At 44.0% G+C, this 19,851-nt stretch overlaps 1 protein-coding gene across 3 annotated transcripts in view; it reads right to left on the bottom strand.

Annotated features, from left to right (window-relative positions):
* Positions 1–582: 582 nt before the first annotated feature.
* LOC144118631 (uncharacterized) overlaps positions 583–19,851 on the bottom strand; it is a 54,364-nt gene continuing 35,095 nt past the window's right edge. Inside the window, exons 2-4 of one of the 3 annotated variants that reach the window (XM_077651512.1) lie at positions 10,303–10,391; positions 8,524–8,617; positions 583–828 (exon numbers count right to left, since the gene is read on the bottom strand). In XM_077651512.1, the coding sequence (XP_077507638.1) occupies positions 8,534–8,617; positions 10,303–10,391 (173 nt within the window). In that variant the 3' untranslated portion in view covers positions 583–828; positions 8,524–8,533. The remainder of the gene's footprint in view (positions 829–8,523; positions 8,618–10,302; positions 10,392–19,851) is intronic. The other 2 variants (XM_077651510.1, XM_077651511.1) reach the window with 2 other exon arrangements.

The following is a 19,851-nucleotide window of genomic DNA, read 5'->3' as shown; positions in this document are numbered from 1 at the left end:
CATTTTGGTTGCGAAAAATATAAATGAGAGCAACAACCTCAGTTTTGTCACATGTCAGGATGAAACAACCGGTTGGTGTTAATAACCACTTGCAGAAATAATCGTTTGCCACTTCAACTCCCGCTTGAGTTGCAACGGAGGCACCGACTACCCCTGTGACGTCGGTCGCGTGAAGAGGAAGAAATGTCCTGTCCTTGACTATCTGGATAGCATTGGCAAGCACAGGAGAAAGAGAGGAGGCAGGAAAGTGGATGATTCGTCGTTCTCGGCTAATTTAAGATGATCCAATGATAGACGCAGTGTTGCTCCAAATAACGCATCTCATAGGCCACGGTTTGAGAGAATGAGTGACGGCGTGCTTATAAGGTATAGCCATCACATAGCACTTCGTGCTGGTTTAAGTGCGCGTGGCTTCAAACAACGTGCAATGATTACACGTCCCACTCTAATTTAGCGGCAGCACAGCTCAATCTCCTGTGCGGGAGATCGAGCACCCGTGGACCCGTAAATGGCTTTCAGCCTTTTCCATTGTTACGCGCACTGCATCTCTGAAGAGAGGCGCAACGGAAGAGTCAAGACAAATATCTTTTAAACATTCTTACAACAGCAGTGCAAACCTTTATTTTAGAATGTAATCAGATGTCGTTTTGCTGCTAAAGTATTCGCAGTAATCATGACTTGCCGTAAAACCTGCCGTGACATTGCATTCATTGCTGCAACTCAGCTGGATGCGCATCTGGATACTGAGCCGTATATGCACAGACCACGGAAACAGCTGCCTATCCAGCAGTAGTATGCTCCATTTGCATCAGACATAACTGGTTGTGTCTGTAAAAAAATTATTTGTGGTTGTAGTTTTATAAAGGCAGAAAGAATCTTTATCTAACATACAAAAACCAAAACATAGAATCTTGATTTCCGCAAGGCCGTCCTCTCCACCTGCAGTCAGTCTACTAATGTCCATCATTTCATAATGCCATGTTCAGAAAAAGCTGCTGATACCACTTACTTCAGTGAAACAATGCAGCATAATAGATATCGCGCGGTGGCCTAGTGACTTGAGCACCCGCCTGCGAGGAGCGCCTGCGCCTCGCGCCTGCAAGTTGTGAGGTTTGATGCCCAGTGCCGTCGGGTACCGGTGTTACAATTGGTAAAATATTCCCCTGTCCAGGTGCTCGGATTATTCATGTTGAAATGCTTGGGAAATGGCTCTTAGACCCCACCGTGAGTAAACAAAAATACCCCGTGCTATGGCGCTGTTTCTCCGCAGGTGCCCTTGCGCCATAAAAAACTGCTATCGTCATGCAGCTTAATAGATAAGAACGCCAAGCTTACACAGACGAACAAGCATCCTACGACCACAACAGAGACTGTCACACAAAAGTGACTAATGAGAAACTTTCCCTTATTTCCCACATCTAGCTGCCCTCGCAGCAATGCCATTTACCGCACGTTCTGTTTTCCTATCTAGTGGAGACTGATTGATAAACTTTAAAATCTACTTTTGCCGCTCCCCCCCCCCCCCCCCCCCATGTTGTTGTACGTTCAGTCTACGAATTATATTTTGCCTCCCCATCTGCCACAAATTAGTTAATTTAGTGAACATTAAAGCCTCATCATAGTACCTTTAGATGTGTACTCACCCGATCGCTATCAGCGAATTTAGTTTTAAGGTCTTTTCTTTTTGGGACGCATATAGCAAAACCACAGCATACAGTAAGAAAGTGATAGAAATCATGTTTCTCTAGCAAGCAGGAACCAGGTGTTGTCTTAGGTAATAATTCCATTCTTTTTAATCTAAGTCGGCTCAGTCCATTGTCACACCTGCCGATAACATAAGCCATCAAGTCTGAGAGTACGCTGGTCAAGGCTGGTTTTTAACTATGATACGACATAGCTGAATAAAGGGTCCCACATCCAGGCCACAGTTGTGGCCAGCACCGACGCTGACAAATAACCGAGCGCTACCACAAATTTAACAGGCTTTATAAGCTTTATGAACGTTTATTACGCCTCGTGAAACAGACTATATGTTGGTTGTGGTGCCAGTGGTGCGGCATGCCTTGTGGGCCTGTTGGCTAATTTGAAACTGCGAACCGTGGCAGCTCTCGAAGTCCGAGAAGGAGCAAGTTGTCTTTAGAGTCTAGAGACGATATCGTCGCTGCTGATCAGAACGCATGATCTGAATCGAAATAGCCGATTGGAATATGCTCTTCGGTTTCCTGGAGCAAAACAATTGCTCCGAATCGAAGTTCAGATTTTCGCCAGAAGTAGACTTGAGCGCAGCGGCAGACGGGTCATCTGCGGCGGAGCCGCTACAAGAGCGGTAGTATGTCTGCTTGGTGTTTGGATTCACATGTTTAGTTTGTGTGGCAAAAATTGATATCGCATTTAAATGAATTGAAAGAGAACACAATTATATACAACACGGCCTGAGCATTTTCTCTTTCTTCGTGCTGATAGTTATATCTTCGTATTCTCACGTGCCACTTGAAACCATGCACTCGACTACAGCAGTGAAAGTTATGCTAGTCTGTGTCTTTTTATCTATTGCAGATTAGATTAGTCGAAGTAACGCAAATGGCGCTGATGCAGTAAAATATTTACGAGAACAACTCAGAAGATAACCATTCTTTGGTGCAGTGTTTGGAGGATTATCTAAAAGAAAAGTAGATTTGTAGTAAAGTAGTAATTACTTCTTAGCAAGCATCAAAGCACAGTTATTCAGCTACAAAAGAAGTATCTACTGCCTTTTTTTTTTCAACTACAATATTTCGGTGGAAGCTATTTGAATTTTCTATGTAGTGATACGGCTGCACCTTGGCGGATGTATATGAGTATGTACTATATTAGAACCAATATTCCTGCCTCGTTTTTGCGTACGACCGAACAAAGACATCAAAAGGCTGAGTAAACTTAAAAATAGGAGAAGACGGGATGTACGCCATTTTGAAACCATTTACTTTGTCTATGTTCAGCGTCAGTCCTGATGAAACAGCAGGATGACAAGTGACAAACCAGCCCTACGAATACCTTGTCAGGTCTTGCCGCCGCTACCAGGACTTTCACTAAAAACACTTCATTGAACAGATAACACTAGGTCGCAGCGGATGTTAACCCACGTACTGCAGCAGCATCGAGTCCGTGCGACATAGAGGGACTGAGCTCTGCCACTTGATCGCACAACTGCCAACGAGGTTCTTTTCCACGTTAATAATTATCGCGAGGGTCAGTGTTTCATAAGTTGTCCATTCAAGAATGTCCATTTCGCGTCCGTCTGGTCCTCTGTCATTGGGCACCCAGATGTACCCGCGGCTTTCAAGCGTCTATGGAAAGAGACCCGGTCATTGGGTAGAAGGGGACTAGACCTCACCGTTGGCAGCATGATGCAGCCAATGACAGCCAGTGAGCCGTTCCGGTCACCTGCTGTTGACAGAGTGCTGGGATGCGCCCTAACGGTGGCTGCATATCGCTGTCAATGCCGCCCAATGCTCAGGTCCGGTCACCTTCTACCAAATCACCGGGCCAGATTCCACAGACGCTTGAAAGCTGCGGGTATATATGAGCGGCCAATAAAGGATGCCAAGACGGACGAGAAATGGGCATTTTAAACTGGACCGCTCATAGAATAGCATCCCAGTTGTCTCAAAGCATCGTCTTGCTTCTTGATTCGTTGACGATAGTGCCAGTCGGAGAATGTCGCTTGGGCCTGGTTCAGTTTATGCCAATGAGTTGCTTTGCAGGCACTATTTGCCACGATCAGCGTAAAATAAAGCTCCGATGAGGATGGGACGCTCAGAGGCCTTCGGGACGGACCAACAAGGAACGTTTCTAATTTGATTATGTGCAAGGCGCTAAGTACAAGAGAGCGCCGAAGCGCGTCTTAACATCGAAAGGAAGAACATCAAAAGAGTGCTCACATCACAAACATGACGAGTCCACCACGAGCCGTTGTTGTTGTGACTGAAGGATGAATGGAAAGCAAATTGAACGGGACTGCCCACTTACTCGAGCTGAGCCAAAATCGCTCACAAGATAGTTGAAAGATGTGAAAGACTGAAAGAACAGACGCGCGTCGCCACAACCGCGTCTGCCGAATCAACGGCGCCTGCTGTAACATATGCTCCAGTGTTGTTGCTGTTTTGACTGAAGCAAGAATGGGAGGAAATTGCGCGGGCCGGCCCACTGGCTCGCCGTGAGCCACAATCACTTCCACGTACAGACAGAGGAGAGCTGAAAGAGAAGAGGAAATATTGAAAGAAGAGACGCGCTTCGCATAACCGCCTGCGCCGAAGCTACGACGCCGGTTTCAAGAACAGATAGCCCAGTCACCTAGTGTGCCAACTCGCAGGCAATATAAACCATCGCTAGTGTCCCTAGAAGTCCTTAGGTGGAGGCCAACTTGTGCACTTGCTGATGGTCATGTCAAGGTAGAGAAAGCGGCGAGCGCACGGGTCAAGCGCTCGATGTAACGCCCCGTTGGACGCCCACCGCACGTATAGAACGCTCTTGGCGCGCTGTCGATGCGGCGCTGTCGCGGAACCTGCCTCAACGATGTTGCTCATTCAGCGTCACACTGCCAACGTTGGATAGCTCCCTACAGCATCTCACGCAAGCCCGTTCATAACAGCCCATCCGCCGCCCGCAGATGCCGCAAAGAGGCTGCAGCGACACTGCGCCCCGAAGTGGGCGTGTACACGTTCGATGCGTCCATATATGCTGGCTATGCTGACCACCGTAGCGTCTCCTGGTCTTCTGCAGGCCTGATTGTTACAACATCCACTGATATGGCAGCACACGGGCCTCTAGCATTTCGCCTTCATCGAAGTTCGACCACCGCGGCCGGGATCGCATCCGCGACTTTCTGGTTAGCAGCCGAGAATCATAACCATTGAGCCTCAGTGGCGGCCAGTAGCAAATGGGAACAGCTGAATTGCTGAGAGACCTTCGCAGAAGGTCAGTTCTCTTTGAGGTTCGAGCCCTGAACTTGGCTGATTTTTTCTTCAGCCACAGATCGTCTGAGAAAGAAGGAAAGCATTCATTTGTAGCCTGTTTGCCACGGTCACATGGCGATAAGAGAAATTAATCCCTTATTTTCGGCTTATTGTTTCTTTTTAGGTTCTGCGAAATACAATACTTTTGAGGAATAAAATAACCTATGCCAATAATTCCTTGCATACGTCTCTGTCCCGCTCAAGTGATGTGTTTGTGTGTAATCTGTAACAAAGTCCTCACAGGGTGGTACTTGCCCCGGGCTTAACGCGAGTTCCATTTTAGTGCCAAAGCTCAAAATTTTTGGCCTCCGCGACAAGATGTTTTCGTGCTTTGCAAGCGTAAAGAACAGAGAAGGAGTCAGGAGTTTACAGAAAGGCCGTGAACTAGTGTTTAGCAGCAGAGCGGTATCGTGAGGTGCCCCACTGAAGCCGTTAGAGAGTTTCACTGAGTGGAGGCATGCTTTGACTTGATGATACGGTTAGGTTTCGAAAAATGAGTTTGGAGGAGCAGGTAGAGGTTGGCATCCTGATAGGGATGTTTGGTGCCGAACTGCGTAAATGCGTGAAGTAGGGAAGAAACAGGGCTGTACAAGAAAGACAGAAGGCTCGAGGAGACGTCAAGAAAGACAGAGAGAGAACAGAAATCCAACAAGGAAGAGAATTTGAACGCGAAATGAAACTGCTTACTATGAAGCTTCAACTGCAGCATTCTGCGAATAACTGAAGTGAAGTTCATACCGTGAGAGAAGAAAGTAGCGGGTTCCGGATAGATTTCCTGGAAGCTACCTGCCAGGTTTGATTAAAGAAGGGGAGCTCGCTGTGGTTTCCTTAAGTGCTTCGAAAGGATCGGAAAAAGTTATGTTTGGTAACACGGTGAATGCGCTACGGTCCTTAGCACGTGTCTGGGCGGTGAAGCTCTAAGTGCATTCGAACGACTGTCTCCGGGAAATGCGACAAGCTACTACAAGGTTTAAGGCCGCGTTTCTCAAACGATTCGAGCTCACCACCATAGGGTTTCGAAATGAATTCAAGACGGAGAAGCCCACAGATGGCAAAACGGCAGTCCAGAATGTGAGAAATTTAAATCACTATGTCGATCGGTGGGCAAATCTTTCGGAAATGCAAATCCGGAGAACACAAGAAAACTTGACGGCCGTAATGCCCGACCCACCTCGAAGCTTCCACCGAAATGCTACCTTTGCAACAATGCAGGTGACTACGCGTCTAACTGCCGCAACAGCGCCACAAATAGTAGCCGAACAGGATGTTTTTAACGCGGCCAGAAGGGGCACAAAGCCGTGGCATAGCCGAAAAAAGGCAAATTTGTTCCCTAGGTATCGTGGATACGGGCGTCTTTGAGCGACCACCTAAAGAAAGAAGATGAAAACGAGTTTTTGGAGCTGAAAAACGACATGAAAGTTGCAGTCATCAGCGACTTAGTAAACGTGCGATACGAAACTGTATTGCACAAAATGCTTGCCCAGAACGGAAAGGTCAGGAAAAAAAACGGCTGGGGTTCAACGGGGCTTGAACCTAGTTATACGAGCAAAAGCTCTGTAAGCATGGTCTCCACTGTCTCAAATCAAATGCCAAGGTCAAGGGTCACGGTGAGGTACCAAAAGGTCATAGCGTCAGTGATCAGGTGGTCATACTACCACAGCTGGGCCACACAACCGCGCAGTTAAGTTCGGTTTGACTTCGTGGGGAATTCAAGGTAATCGATGATGTGGCGATCAATGTCTGATATCAAAGATCAAGGCTAAGGTCAAGGTCAGGGGTCAAGGTCAATGTCGGGTACCCAAAGGTCATAGTTGTATGATCACGTGGCCATACTACCGTAGCTTGGACTATACCACCACGCAGATAAGTTGGGTTTGACATTGTGAGGCATTGATAGTCATTGTCTCTTCCGCATCGAAATCAAAAGTTGTACAGAGAGGAGAAGAGCTCTAGCTCTAAAAAGAATTTTACTGTTGTGAGACTAAAGAAACAAGGCTGTAATTATAAAAAGAAGTTTGGCCCTCATATGAGCATCTCACTGGAACGAAGAGACCCGTGCGGCTAGTGGACGGCTGAATTCAGCGCTTGCCAGAAGCTAACGTGCATCTTAGCACTTCGTACTACAGCGCGAAACTAACACCACTGTGCATGAAGGGCCCCATTTACGACCTCATCTTGGGCAACATAAAGATGCTAAAGTACCAAAGGACCCAAAAAGAAGTAGCCACGAGACAAAGAAATCGGAATCCCGCCACTGTGAACGTTTGTGATCGCAACGGGAAAAGGAAGTGGCAAAGGAAGCGCGAGCGTGGTAACTCCAGCAAAGAAAAAGCGCAGGAGATACGCAAGAAGGAAGAACGGTAGAGTGCAACCGAGGAGCGCTCCACGGAAGAGAAAACTTTCCCGACAGAAGGGTGCGGCACTCAAGTAGAAAGCTGTGAGTAGTCAAAGGAAAGCACATGGCGCCGAGATAACAAAAGAAAAGCTCCGAAGGAAGCATTGTGCTGTGAACACATATTTCGCGGGCATTGTGCCCATATGTGCCTTCTGACTTTCACCAGCGCGCGCTCCAGTGTGATTGCCCTCACAGCCTTTCCAGAGACTCGTTCTGCGTCTCGACCTCGCTTCCTCCTGCATTCAGACACATTGTGCGCACTGCGTGCATGTGCGTCCTCTGAATTGCACCACCGCAGTTTCCCGTGCCCGTCTACCGCACTTTTCGTGCAGCATTGTGCCGTGCTCCTTCCGCCGTTTCCGCGTCCAGACCCGTACTCTATTCTACTTCTTTAATCCCCCCAGTGCAGTGAAGGCGTTCTTCCAAAGAGACAGTTGCACGCCCTGCACACAATTTTTTTCTCACCAAACAGAACCACTTGTAAGATTATGTATGTAGAAACATTGTAGATATTTATGTATGTTGGCAGCTGTCATTTTAGTTTGGGAACGCATGCATGTGCGCACGATTGTGTGTTGTGAATTGTTGCATAATATTCTAAAATACAGACTCAGTGTCGCAAAATTCGGTGCACATTCGGGAACCTGCGCGGTAGTAATCTCGCCCGCGTGTGCCGTCGACGGTTTGTGAAATGCGGAGAAGTCATCATTATCGACGGAGAGCATGTCTCTCTGCCGGGCTGAGTGATAAGGTCCCGCATCGACTTTAACAAGCACATAACTACAGTACTTTTACAAGCAATGTAGTTATGTCCCTGGCACTAATATTGATGAATGGTTTATGGGGGTTTAAAGCCCTCATACGACTCAATCTATAAGAGACGCACTAATATAGATGAGCTGGACTCATTTTAATGCAGCGGTATCAAAGCTAATATTTGTTTCACTGAAAGTCGACTAAACAGCAACAGGTCAAAAGATTTCGAACGTCTAAAATGAACCCAGAGGGACACCAAATTGGTTTTGCCATCACCGCAGCAATATTTGATAATTAACGCTCAGCATAATAATTCTTAAGTATTTTCAAGCATACAACTGTAAAACAATACAACCACGCTGGATAGAAAAATTATACCGGCTTATTATCATGCAAGAAAGCCTACCCTGCATGCTCCATTTTCACGAGGTGCCTTCACATTTTTGTTTATGCAATCTTCGTTTGGATCCTCCTGCATAATTCGCAAAAAAGTACATGCAGTAATCAACAGACCAGGAAATAAAATCTCATTAAAAAACGAAACAAGTTTGTGGCACATCTCCAAGCCGCTGTCCAGCGTTAGGAACCCCCCAAAAATATTTTGGTTTTTGCAGTAAAGGACCAATAAAAAACCACCATTGCTTTTCAGTTAGAGATTGAAGAACTAAATTTTGACAGGTTACTGCAATACAGTTAGCAGAGCTATCTGACTTTATCCGCAGAAATTGCATAATGTTGATTAGGAATCATTTTGTTACTTAGTACAGCTTTTTCCTACATTCACAAGTAATCAGGCTCGCACTACTACGGGGATGTTGCTAAATATCTTCTTACCAGTGCGGCCAGTGCGAGGCAAACAAAGCATGCACGATCTCGCTTCAGCTTCATCGTTTACAGACTCTTCCTTCATTGTCATATCAACTCACAGGCAATCGCTCCTCTCCTTCGCCGCCGATATCAGCCGCGTATCTGCTTCCAGGGTGCATAATATACACCGATGCATCACACACAGCACTGCAGGGAGTTACCTCAGTTTACAGTCCGTCCCATCTTCATCTTAACTCTCACGCTACATATAGCGTGGACACTTGCACCCTCTTGCTTTGGAGCTTTAAGTGGTACACACTGCAATTGCTTCCCTTCCACGCATACCCAATTCCGATATTTTTCATATTTACACTGTCTCCCTTGCCACCCTTAAGCAGCTTAAGACTGTGCGGCGCACATTCCAAATTACACAATTCATTCAGCAGATGTGCACAAAATAGCCCTGTCCTGGTCGTATACACTGCATTCGCGGCCATGCTCACGATCCGCATAATGTTCATGTGGATAAAATGACACACCATGACACATAAGACACCCCGCCGTCTTCCCCTCTTTACACAGATCCGTTCCTGTCCCATGTTTCCGAGAAACAAGGTTTTCGCCAGCAAACACGTACCCTTATCCCTCCATGTTCGTACCCTCTCCGTAGTCTCACTCGGAAGGAGGAGGTATCTCTGCGCCGGATTCGGGCAGGAGCGGCTCTGACTCCCTCTGTGCGTCATCGGTGGCATGACAAACGTTTACAAGTGACTGACAAGTGTGCCCATTGTGGTGCTGCGCCTGAACTGTGTGACGCAAAACACTTGCTGTGTACTTGCCCGGCTACAGCTTCCGTGAGACGACGCTAGCGTCGTCGATGGGACGTTGAAGGCGACGGGACGTTGAAGGCGACTATCACAAGTGGACACTTGATAATCGCTTTATCGAGAACTTTTGCCACATGTTAATCGAGGCCTGTCTGCACACCTTCTTATAACTTTCTTCTATATCCCCTCTCCCTTTTTCATTGTGCTTAAGGGCAAACATGTCGAACAGAAAAAAAGTATCTTTCTGGAACATTGTAAGTTGTTAGCAACGTCTTAGTTTGTGCGTTTTCTGCGCTAACCATTCCACATGTTAGCTGAGAAGCACGTAGTACCGCTCAACGATATCCATACAAACAACACGATTAAAATAAATACTTCATTGCACTTCAGTCGCTGTTTGTACTTTTTGCTGTGTTTTTCAACGTGAGAGCGATAACTGAGTGCACTGTGCATGTGAGCAGGTTAGCAGACTGATCATTCGACAGTAACACAGCCACACAAGACGACACACTTTAACTCTCACCTCTCCATATAAGAAGGTAGTTCCTGGGTCTTTTAGAAGGTTTTCCTGCTGATCTTTGCTCAATATAGTGTTGTCTTCATTTTGCGATGCTAGAAAAGGTGTCAAACACATGTAAATTGATGAGAACTACCCTTTTAAAGAGCGTCAGAGGTCAGTACTCGTGGCAGCTATTTATTCCCTTGAAAATGAATAGAGGTCGTCGCATGGCTTGCAGAAAGGAAACAGAGGCTTTAAAAAAGTTTGAGCTGTTTAGAGCTGAGAAAGGAGACTGCAGTCTTAGTGATGTCACCTTATCGGCATGAGAGAGTTTAGCTTTCGGAAGATTATTTACAGTATTAAGCTTCTAGTAAACCCTTATATGAAGTCCAATACAAAGAGTAATGATATCACTTATATTCTTATAACTTTTACAAGAAGACTGAAAAAGTACGAAAGGAAGGAAGAAAGCATTAAAATAAAGAAATAAAGGAAGAATAAAGAAAGAAGGAAAGAAAGCAAAAAAGGAAGAAATAAAGTAAGAGAGGGAGAGAAATAAAGGGCGAAAGAAACGAAGAAAAAGAAATAAAACTAGGAAGATAGAACGAAAACTCAACAGCGAAAACTAGGAAGATAGAACGAAAACTCAACAGCGAGTGCAGTGAGGATTCGCACTTTTTATCTTTACGCTTGTAAAAATGTAAATAAACCCACACGTAATCTTCCTCCCATCGTCCACCTCCTTAACTCGTCGGCAGTCCTGTCCTGGTGGCGTTGGGAGCGGGCGTCGTCTTGACCGTGGTTACGACAGAGTGTGACTCGGAGCCCCACATCCCCAACAGCAGCTAATGCCGCCTGCCATTCTCACCGTGCCATTCTCATCAAAATGAACACCGGCCATGCAAAATTGACGTGTCGCAGGCGCCATATTTAAAGCAGTTGCGCATCGTCATAAAACTAGAGTTCTGCGACGCCTCCATCAGTGCAAAAGCACTTGCGCAGTCGCTTAGATTCGGATGCTGTCAATAGGAAAATATTAGGTGTGTGCAGAGGTACTTTTTTTCCAAACAGAACAGAACGCGAATAGTGTAGCTAAAAACCGAATAGAATGCGAATTACATGGTCGTAGAACCGAGTCGAATACGAATCGAAATCGGTACAAATATTCGCTACTTTTGCGAATATTCGTAGAAAACGAGCGATCGTTTATGGTTTACGGGAGTTTAACGTCCCAAAACGACTCAGGCTATGAGGGGCGCCGTGGTGAATGGCTCCAGAAATTTCGACCATCTGGGGTTCCTTGCGAGCACTGACATTGCACTGCACACGGGCCTCTAGAACTTCGCCTCCATCGAAATTCTACCGTGAGAGACAATGCACACGACTGGCGGGAGTGCGATACTTTTCTATAGATTATGGATTTAAAGCTATAGATACACAGGGTGTCTAACCAAAGAGTATAGACAATTTTAAATATTGTACTTGTCAGCAGTACTGGCGGAACACAGCTAAGACGTGCTAACTACCAGGCTGGTTAACCAATATTGAATAGTTAACTTGTCCCCTATAATTGTTAGGCTCCTTAAGGATTGAGAAGCATGCAGCCCAGCGTAAGAAACAGATATACCAGTTTTTAGAATTTCGAAAACGCGCTTACTCTCACCTCTGTGGGGCAACAAATGTTTGTGGTTTCGACGAGTTACCCTCACTAGAGACGTTTCTTTGCCTGCAAGCTTCTCAAAAGAGCGTGGATTTTGGCGCGGTGCATCCAAAATTTGTTTCGCCATAACGCCGAGGGTAACCGCGTTTTCGAAGTTCTAATAGGTGCTATGGATATTATTTATGGTGGACAACACGCCTCTCTGTAATTAAGGTGCCCTACAGTAATAGTCAAAAAGTTAACTATTTATTATTAGTTAACAGGGCTGCTAGTTGGCACGTCTTAGATTTATTCTCATGCACTACACAGCAGGTAATGGTTTGACAATAAGAGCGCTCTTCTGACTCAAAAACTATTTTTGAAAATAATTTAAAATCTTAGGTGAAACACCCTCTATAACGAGGCAACAAGAATCAGCTTATCTTAATTATATGACCGCCAAGTAATTCGTATAGAAACATTCTTCTTTTACTGCTGGTGACAAAAGAAAATAATTTGGAGACATCTCAGGCCATGATGAAGCGACAGCTACGTATGAGCCATGGCCTCCGAGATCGGGCTTGAAGGTATGGTTTGCTGAACTTCCCAGAGCCCTGCGTAACGTCCAGTCTTAGAAGCCATATACCAACGTTATCAATGCCGCCATGCTAATGCACCGAGTCGCGGCGGTCAACCATACATCCCATGCATACTGATCGCGGCAGGACTCTGTGCGACTGTGGTGTGGGCCCTGCTTTTCGAACAGTGGCTGGAGAAAAGTACTGTGTGATTTATTCAAACCTCGTGCCAATTATTCGAAAATTATTCGAAAACGTCGGTGCATAATTCATTTCTGAATAATAATTCTTATCATACACTCTTTGATTCCTTCGAATAACCAAATAGGTGGGTGTTCGATTCGCTATTCGAAATTATCGAACATTTGCATACTACTGGGAAAAATAACTTCAGAGTGCCAGCAATGACCGTGTTCCATAACCGCTGTTGCGCGAAAAACAAGGACTAAACGCTTCGTGCACATTGGCACAAACTGTTCTTGGCTCACAAGGTTATAATAGGACTCGTGAGTGCTTCTTTGCAGATAGCGATGTTAACGAATAAATTACGCTTGGGCTCTGCACATTGCGGCGAGGGTGCAGTGTTACCGACGCCATAGCTGTAGAGGTTAGACAGTTTTCAGGCACGCGGCTATCACTTTCTGGGGAAATTTGGCATTTAATATATATATATATATATATATATATATATATATATATATATATATATATATATATATATATATATATATATATATATATATATATATATATGTCGTCGTTTAGAAGAATGACATTGCAGTGCTCAAACAGCTTTTGTAATTCCAGGTTCACTTGGACTTACATATTCACACTGATAATCTTACTCACTTTCTCAAACGCAGAGTTACACAACTTCCCAGTCACTAATTTTAGCTCGGGATCAGATTACCTCTTTCCTACTGCGCTTATAGTCCCATCAAATAAGCTAACTACATTCATCAGGTTTAGTGATCCTAGTCAAGTTCAGTGATGGCACTTCGAAATGAGCGCGGCGGCTTATCCTGCAGTTATTGGCGAACTGAAATTCATTCATGCAGGTATTCTTTTCTCTGAAGGCGCGAGAGCTTCTATAGAATAACTCACATCTGACATAGACGCATGCGAACAACACGATGACCAGACAATGAGGACACCCCATGAGTTGCAGTAAGAACTGATATTACTTAGGCCACCGTCGTTGAGAAAAAGAGAACTCAAAGCGCTGACTTTTGCGGCCAAATAAAGACTTATGTATGTTTGTGATAGCTGCGTCTCCTCTCGCCCTCAGCATGCCCACGTCTAGTGAATGCCCTTTTACCTTTTCTCTCGTGCATCTCCCCTCTTATCGAAATATAATGAGTTCGAAATATATGGTGCGATATTTTTAAGGTATTTTAAAGATATTTTATAATAACGAATGCACTAAAAATATACCGGAAATAGGCTCCTGAAATTTTATGCTTGGTATTCGAAATATATTCTTCAAATTTTCCAAAAATACGTCACTTAAAGCATGCTTCGAGCACGTTTCAAACACTTGAAAAAATACGTATGTTTTTCATGACCTTGTGAATGTATTAAAAGTGTACTTTCGTAAATATAAAATCAATTCGTCTGAAGTATATTTACATTTTGACAAACGGGCAGTCCTATTAAGCACATCTGAAGCACGCTATTAGCTCCCGTAGAAAAATCTAGAGCTCGAAATCGCGTTTCGGGAAATGGCCTTCGCATGTTGGCAATGTATTTAAAGTGTACTTTCAAAATACGCCATTAATTCGTTCAAAGTATACTTAAGTTCTAACGAGAACTTCAGTTCTTCACTGATTACTTCTGCTGCTGACAACACTCATCAGTACCATCCGGTGAATCCGACTAGTAGACCTTTTTTAAGTCGAAGTGAATTTATTTTTAATGTATTAATTGTATTTTAGTGCACTTTATTGTAATGTAATGTATTTAATGTATATCTTTAGTATATCTTTATTGTAGTAAGTTTATATCTTTAGTGTATTTTTAATGTAATTTAATGTGTTTACTTTATACTTTAGTATATTTTACTGTATAATAAATGTGCTAAGCGCACAGAAAATGTGTTTTATGCATTGATAAGAATGTTCAAAATGTTACTCTTAGCATACTTAGAAACAGTTCGTAGTGCAATTTAAGCGTGGGGGCAAAAAATGCAAAACAATATGAAATTAATTAAGTGTGCTCGAAGAGCAGTTTTAGCAGTCTTTTTTCGCCAAGGGTCGTTGCGACATCGATGGTCACGACAGATGTGACGCTGAGTGTTGGCGCCTAATTATTCACTTTCTCCGAAGAGTTAACTGTCTTTCTGGCACACTGCCAAGTGTGTCACTCTTGCCAGTTGCCAGATTTGGCAGAAAGCACACCGAGATATTCTTCAGCAGTGACATGAAACCACAGCTTTTCCCCATTTGCTATCGACATACGTAGCTACCATTCAAAGCAAGCAAAAATGGTCCTCAGATAAAAATATTACATTACGTCGCTGAAATAATAATGCTTTCAGAGGACCAGTGGAAAGTAATTTCCATTCAACAAAATCTATACCGAACGATTTCTATGTGCGCAAGGAAGCGGGCAGACAAGCAGAAAAAGAAGAAACGCAAGAAGCAATAGTTTCATTTAACATGCTGAATAACAGCGCTGACAGACAACGGAGTAGAACAAAGACGAGATTGCAGTCTCTGCCGTCGCCTCTTCCCGAAGTTCAAAGAACTAGAAATTCTGTCAAAGGGCAAAAATCCACTAACCCGAGAAATCATAGTAGCCCTCACTATTACAAGCTAACAGATGAGTGCGTTTGCACGCCGTCAGTTGCATTGTTAGGAAAAGAGTTCATTCCTGCCTGCCTCGATATGATTCTGTGCATCCTTTTCGTTTTAGCCTGAGATGTTTTGTTTGCAGCCAGTTTTTGCAATCTTGCCGGTTTTAATTTTCTGCCAACGCGTCTATTATGTCATGATAAGCTTTCATCGTGTTTTCATGCTTCATTGTTTCTTTTTAGGCCGTGTTGTCTGCTGATCTTCACATAAATGACCACCTTTCCTACTTGTTATCATCCTCGCTGGCTTTTCAGGTTTTTTTTTCTTTACTGGTTTTAGCCCTTCTAATCCCGTCATCTTCTGGATGCGTCATTATCGACTTATTTCACAGGCTTTTCTCGTCCGCTTTTTTTTTTGTCTTAAACTCTTCTAGCACTTTTATCCCGGTCACCTTATCCGAACGGCTTTCGTTACGTTCTTGTTTTTCTTCCTCTTTTATTGTCACTCGCTGAGAAGTGTTGCTTGTTGGCTTCATCGACGTAATTTTAGAACTGTTTGCTTACGATATCGCTTTTTTTGTATTTTTCCCGCATCTCTTCCCTGTACCCCTTTTTTTCGCTTGTTCAGGTTACATTATTGGTTGTGGATGACCATAATGAAAAGGTGGCGTATCTGTTGGTTACTTCCGTGTTCGAATTTTGCTGATCTTTGGTCGTGCGTATTATTACCTTCCGTTTTCTATCTGTATAAAAGGTGCGGATCGGCTGCCTTCCAAAATAAAGTTGTTAGTGCAGTTGTGTGTCGTCCTCGTCCTCGTTCGTTGCCTTTGAGTGCTGTGTTTCTCAGAATGTTCCTTAACCAGCTTGCCCACACTTAGCGAAAACTAGTGCGTTTGGAATATACTTCGGGATATTTATTATGTATTTTAAACATATTTTGCATTCATGAATGCACTAAAAATAGGCAGGGAATAGGAATTTTATGCTTAGTATTCGAAATATATTCTTAAAATTTTCCAAAAAGACGTCACTTCAAGCATGCTTTGAGCATATTTCAAATATGTGAAAAAATATGAAAGCGGTTTTAGCATCTTGTCAATATATTAAAAGTGTACTTTCGGAAACATGGAATTAATGCATTTGAAGTACACCTTACTTAAACCATGTTTCGAGCACGTTTCAAATACATGAAAAAATAAGAATGCGGTTTTAGCATCTTGTCAATATATTAAATGTGTACTTTCGTAAATATGAAATTAATGCACTCGAAGTACATGTCACTTAAGCATGTTTCGAGCATGTTTCAAACACATGAAAAAAATATGTATGCGGTTTTAGCATATTGTCAATGTATTAAAAGTGTACTTTTGCAAATATGAAATTAATTTGTCAGAAGTATACATGAATTTAAAAAAACGGGCAGTCCTTTTAAACATATTTGAAGCACTTTTAGCTGCCGTAGAACAACCTAGTGCCCCTAATCGCGTTGCAGGAAATGGCTTTTGCTTATTGGCATTGTATTGAATGTGTACTTTCGCAAATACGGCAATAATTCCTCCTAAGTACATTTCAATTCTAGCGAATGAGCTGTCCGCGTAAATGTATTTGCAGCACACTTCAAGCTGGCGTTGAACCGTTAGCGCCCGAAATCGTGTTTCGGGAAATGACATGTTGGCAATGCATTTAATGTGTACTTTCGTGAATAAAAAATTAATTCACGCGTTGTATACTTGAACTCTAACAAATGGGTAGTCAGCGTCAGCATATTTGCAGCGCACTTCAAGCTGCCTTGGAACAACGGAATGCTCGAAATCACGTTTCCGGCAACAGTAAAGACTCTCTCTTTCCTGTTGTCCATTTGCTTATGCTATACCCCGGTCACACGGACACTTTAGATCCCCATTGAACTCGATCTGCATCACGATTTTCGAGCACGCTCGAAACATCCGGTGCTACACGGACATTTTCAATGCTCATTGAGAAGTTTCCCTCATGTGTGTTAGGTGGCGCCAAATGTTCCGCCGACAGCCATACATGCTGATGTCCGGCAACAATGTGCAGTCGGGGGCAGCGGCAGCCAAATCCGTGGCCAAATCGGTACATCTGCGCATCTGCGTCAAGTTTCTAACCTTGTGGAGCACCTCTGCTGCTGTGCGATGGAACCCGAGGGTCCGCAACGCCACCGCGATTTCTGCATAGACTACGGCGTTTCTCTTCAGGCGCCGAAAATCATCCAGACGGTCTTGACAGCACTCGATGAGAATGGCTTTCTCGCGCCCGCTCCACATTTTACGCGCCGACGAGCAGGAGGACGCCATCTTTGTTTACACTGATGACGAAGCTTGGAGCATGGTGTAGAGATTATTTTCAAATATGTTTGCGTATCGACGTCACTCCCAACCTACGTCAAGCTACTCAATCTCCAATTCCGAAGTCACTGCTGTAAAGGAGTATCAATACTTGGGTGTTCAGTTAACCCGCGATTTCAGTTGATCACATCACGTAACGCAGATTATTAACGATGCTTATCGTGTTCTCGGTTATTTTCGCCGAACCCTTCGCCTAGCTCCTCAGTAAAGTTGTTAGCTCATTTAACATTCATTCGTCCCAAACTGGAATACGCATGCGCGGTTGGACCCCTATCAAAGTAACCTTTCTAACTTACTGGAAGCAACACAAAACCGCGCAGCAAGATTCATCCACTCGGCATATTCCCATCATGTAAGTGTCACTTAACTAAAACGTATTGCTCATCTTACAAACTTAGCAGACCGCCGTACCATTGCAAGACTATGCCTTTTACATAAATTTTACTATCACCCCATGACCAAGTCTATTATCAGCCCTGCCCACCGCATCTCCAGCCGCACGAACCACCAGAAGGCCGCTTACGCTACCCCTGCCCGGACTAGTGCTCAACTGTCATCATTTTTTGTCCGCACTGCAAAGGACTGGAATGACTTGAACAACACCGTCGTACTTCACTCCGACCCATCATCATTAAAAAAATCCATCGAATCAACTCTGTGCCCTGAATTCCACTCCCTCATGTAATACCCGTTTAATGGGGCCTTTGAGGTTGTAATAATTAAATAAATAAATAAATTAATTAATAAGCAGGCGTAGTATCTGAAAATGTTCTGTCTTGCATTTTAATCAATTAAAACAACAACAATTGTGATTTTGTTTTGTTAACTGGTGTTTATTTTTATAGCTTCATGAGAGCGAGAGTGCTTTCGATTGTGCTTGGAACCTCAAGCACTCTTGAGGAATCGGCGTCGAGTCAAGCAGGATCTAGCTCGATTGGGCTTGGAAGTGGCCGTGTGACAACCGTCGATCTGCATTGAGTTCGATGAGCATTGACCCGTGTGACAAGTGCCCGTGTGACAGGGGTATTAACTTCTAGCAGAAAGGCAATCATCACTTATTTAAATGAAGCGTGGACAGCGTGACAGCATTATACCGGCAATGACGCCATGCGCGCCTTTGGGCCCGAGCATGCCAGCGAAAAGGACCCCGACTGACAGGGCCGAGCGGCTCCCATAGACGATCATGTATTCGTTGGTTGACAGTTCGACTCCTGCCCGATGCCTGACGCAAGTTGCGACTAACAATTCGGTTCTAGATAGACCGCAAATTCGAACGCGACCACTCCGACGCTTCCACGACAATCTGGGGGCCCACAGTCTTTGCGCGAAAAGCGCCTCACCGGGCAAGATAATGTGCCTCCTCACGAGGGTATATATAAGCCAAGTCAAGTATTGGGCTTGTCGGAGGAGTTCGTGTTTGCTGCATGACGTCACTATCCGTCGGCATTTCCTGCGTGGCGACATCTTTCACGTTCTGTCCCCGTCACGTGACCTTGCACTGGCATAGATGTCTTGATGACAAAGCTTTTATCGGGCATCGTCTGTCTCCTGATGCTTCTAACCTGTTCAGTCATTACTTCTGTTGTTGACAACATTGATCAGTATTATCCGGTGAATCCGACTAGCCAACATTTTTTAAACCGAGCCGAAGTGAATGTATTTTTAACTTATTAATTGTAATTTTTGTGTATTTTCAATTTAGTGTAATGTACATAATGTATATTTTTATAATACTTTAATATATTTAATGCATATTTTTTAGTATATTTTTAATGTAGAATAAATATACTAAGAAGGCAGGAAATGCATTTTTGATGGATCTGTAAGAATATTCAGAATAAGACTCCTAGCATACTTATAAAGCTTTCATACTGCAGTTTAAGCATGGGGACAGAAAATGCGAAATAAGTACGAAATAATTAAATGTGTTAGAACTGCATTTTTAGCACAGCCTTTATTCGCTAAGGGCGAAAACACACTTTGCTCAATTTATACAGAAAGAACGGAAGCCCGCGTCTGATCAACCTTTCACAACTATCACAATCGAAGTTATCACGAGGCATGAATTGAGCGCAAGGCCGGTAGACACTACAGACGTATTACCATATTATTCTTCTGTTAGCGTTATTTCCTTCTCTGCCCATTCCCATTGGCCCAAACTTCACCTTCTGAAAACGGGTACAAGGAAGGCGAGTT

Source organism: Amblyomma americanum, chromosome 2 (genome assembly GCF_052857255.1).
Source record: "Amblyomma americanum isolate KBUSLIRL-KWMA chromosome 2, ASM5285725v1, whole genome shotgun sequence".
Lineage (NCBI taxonomy): Eukaryota > Metazoa > Arthropoda > Arachnida > Ixodida > Ixodidae > Amblyomma > Amblyomma americanum.
This window is presented reverse-complemented; position numbering and strand designations above follow the sequence as displayed.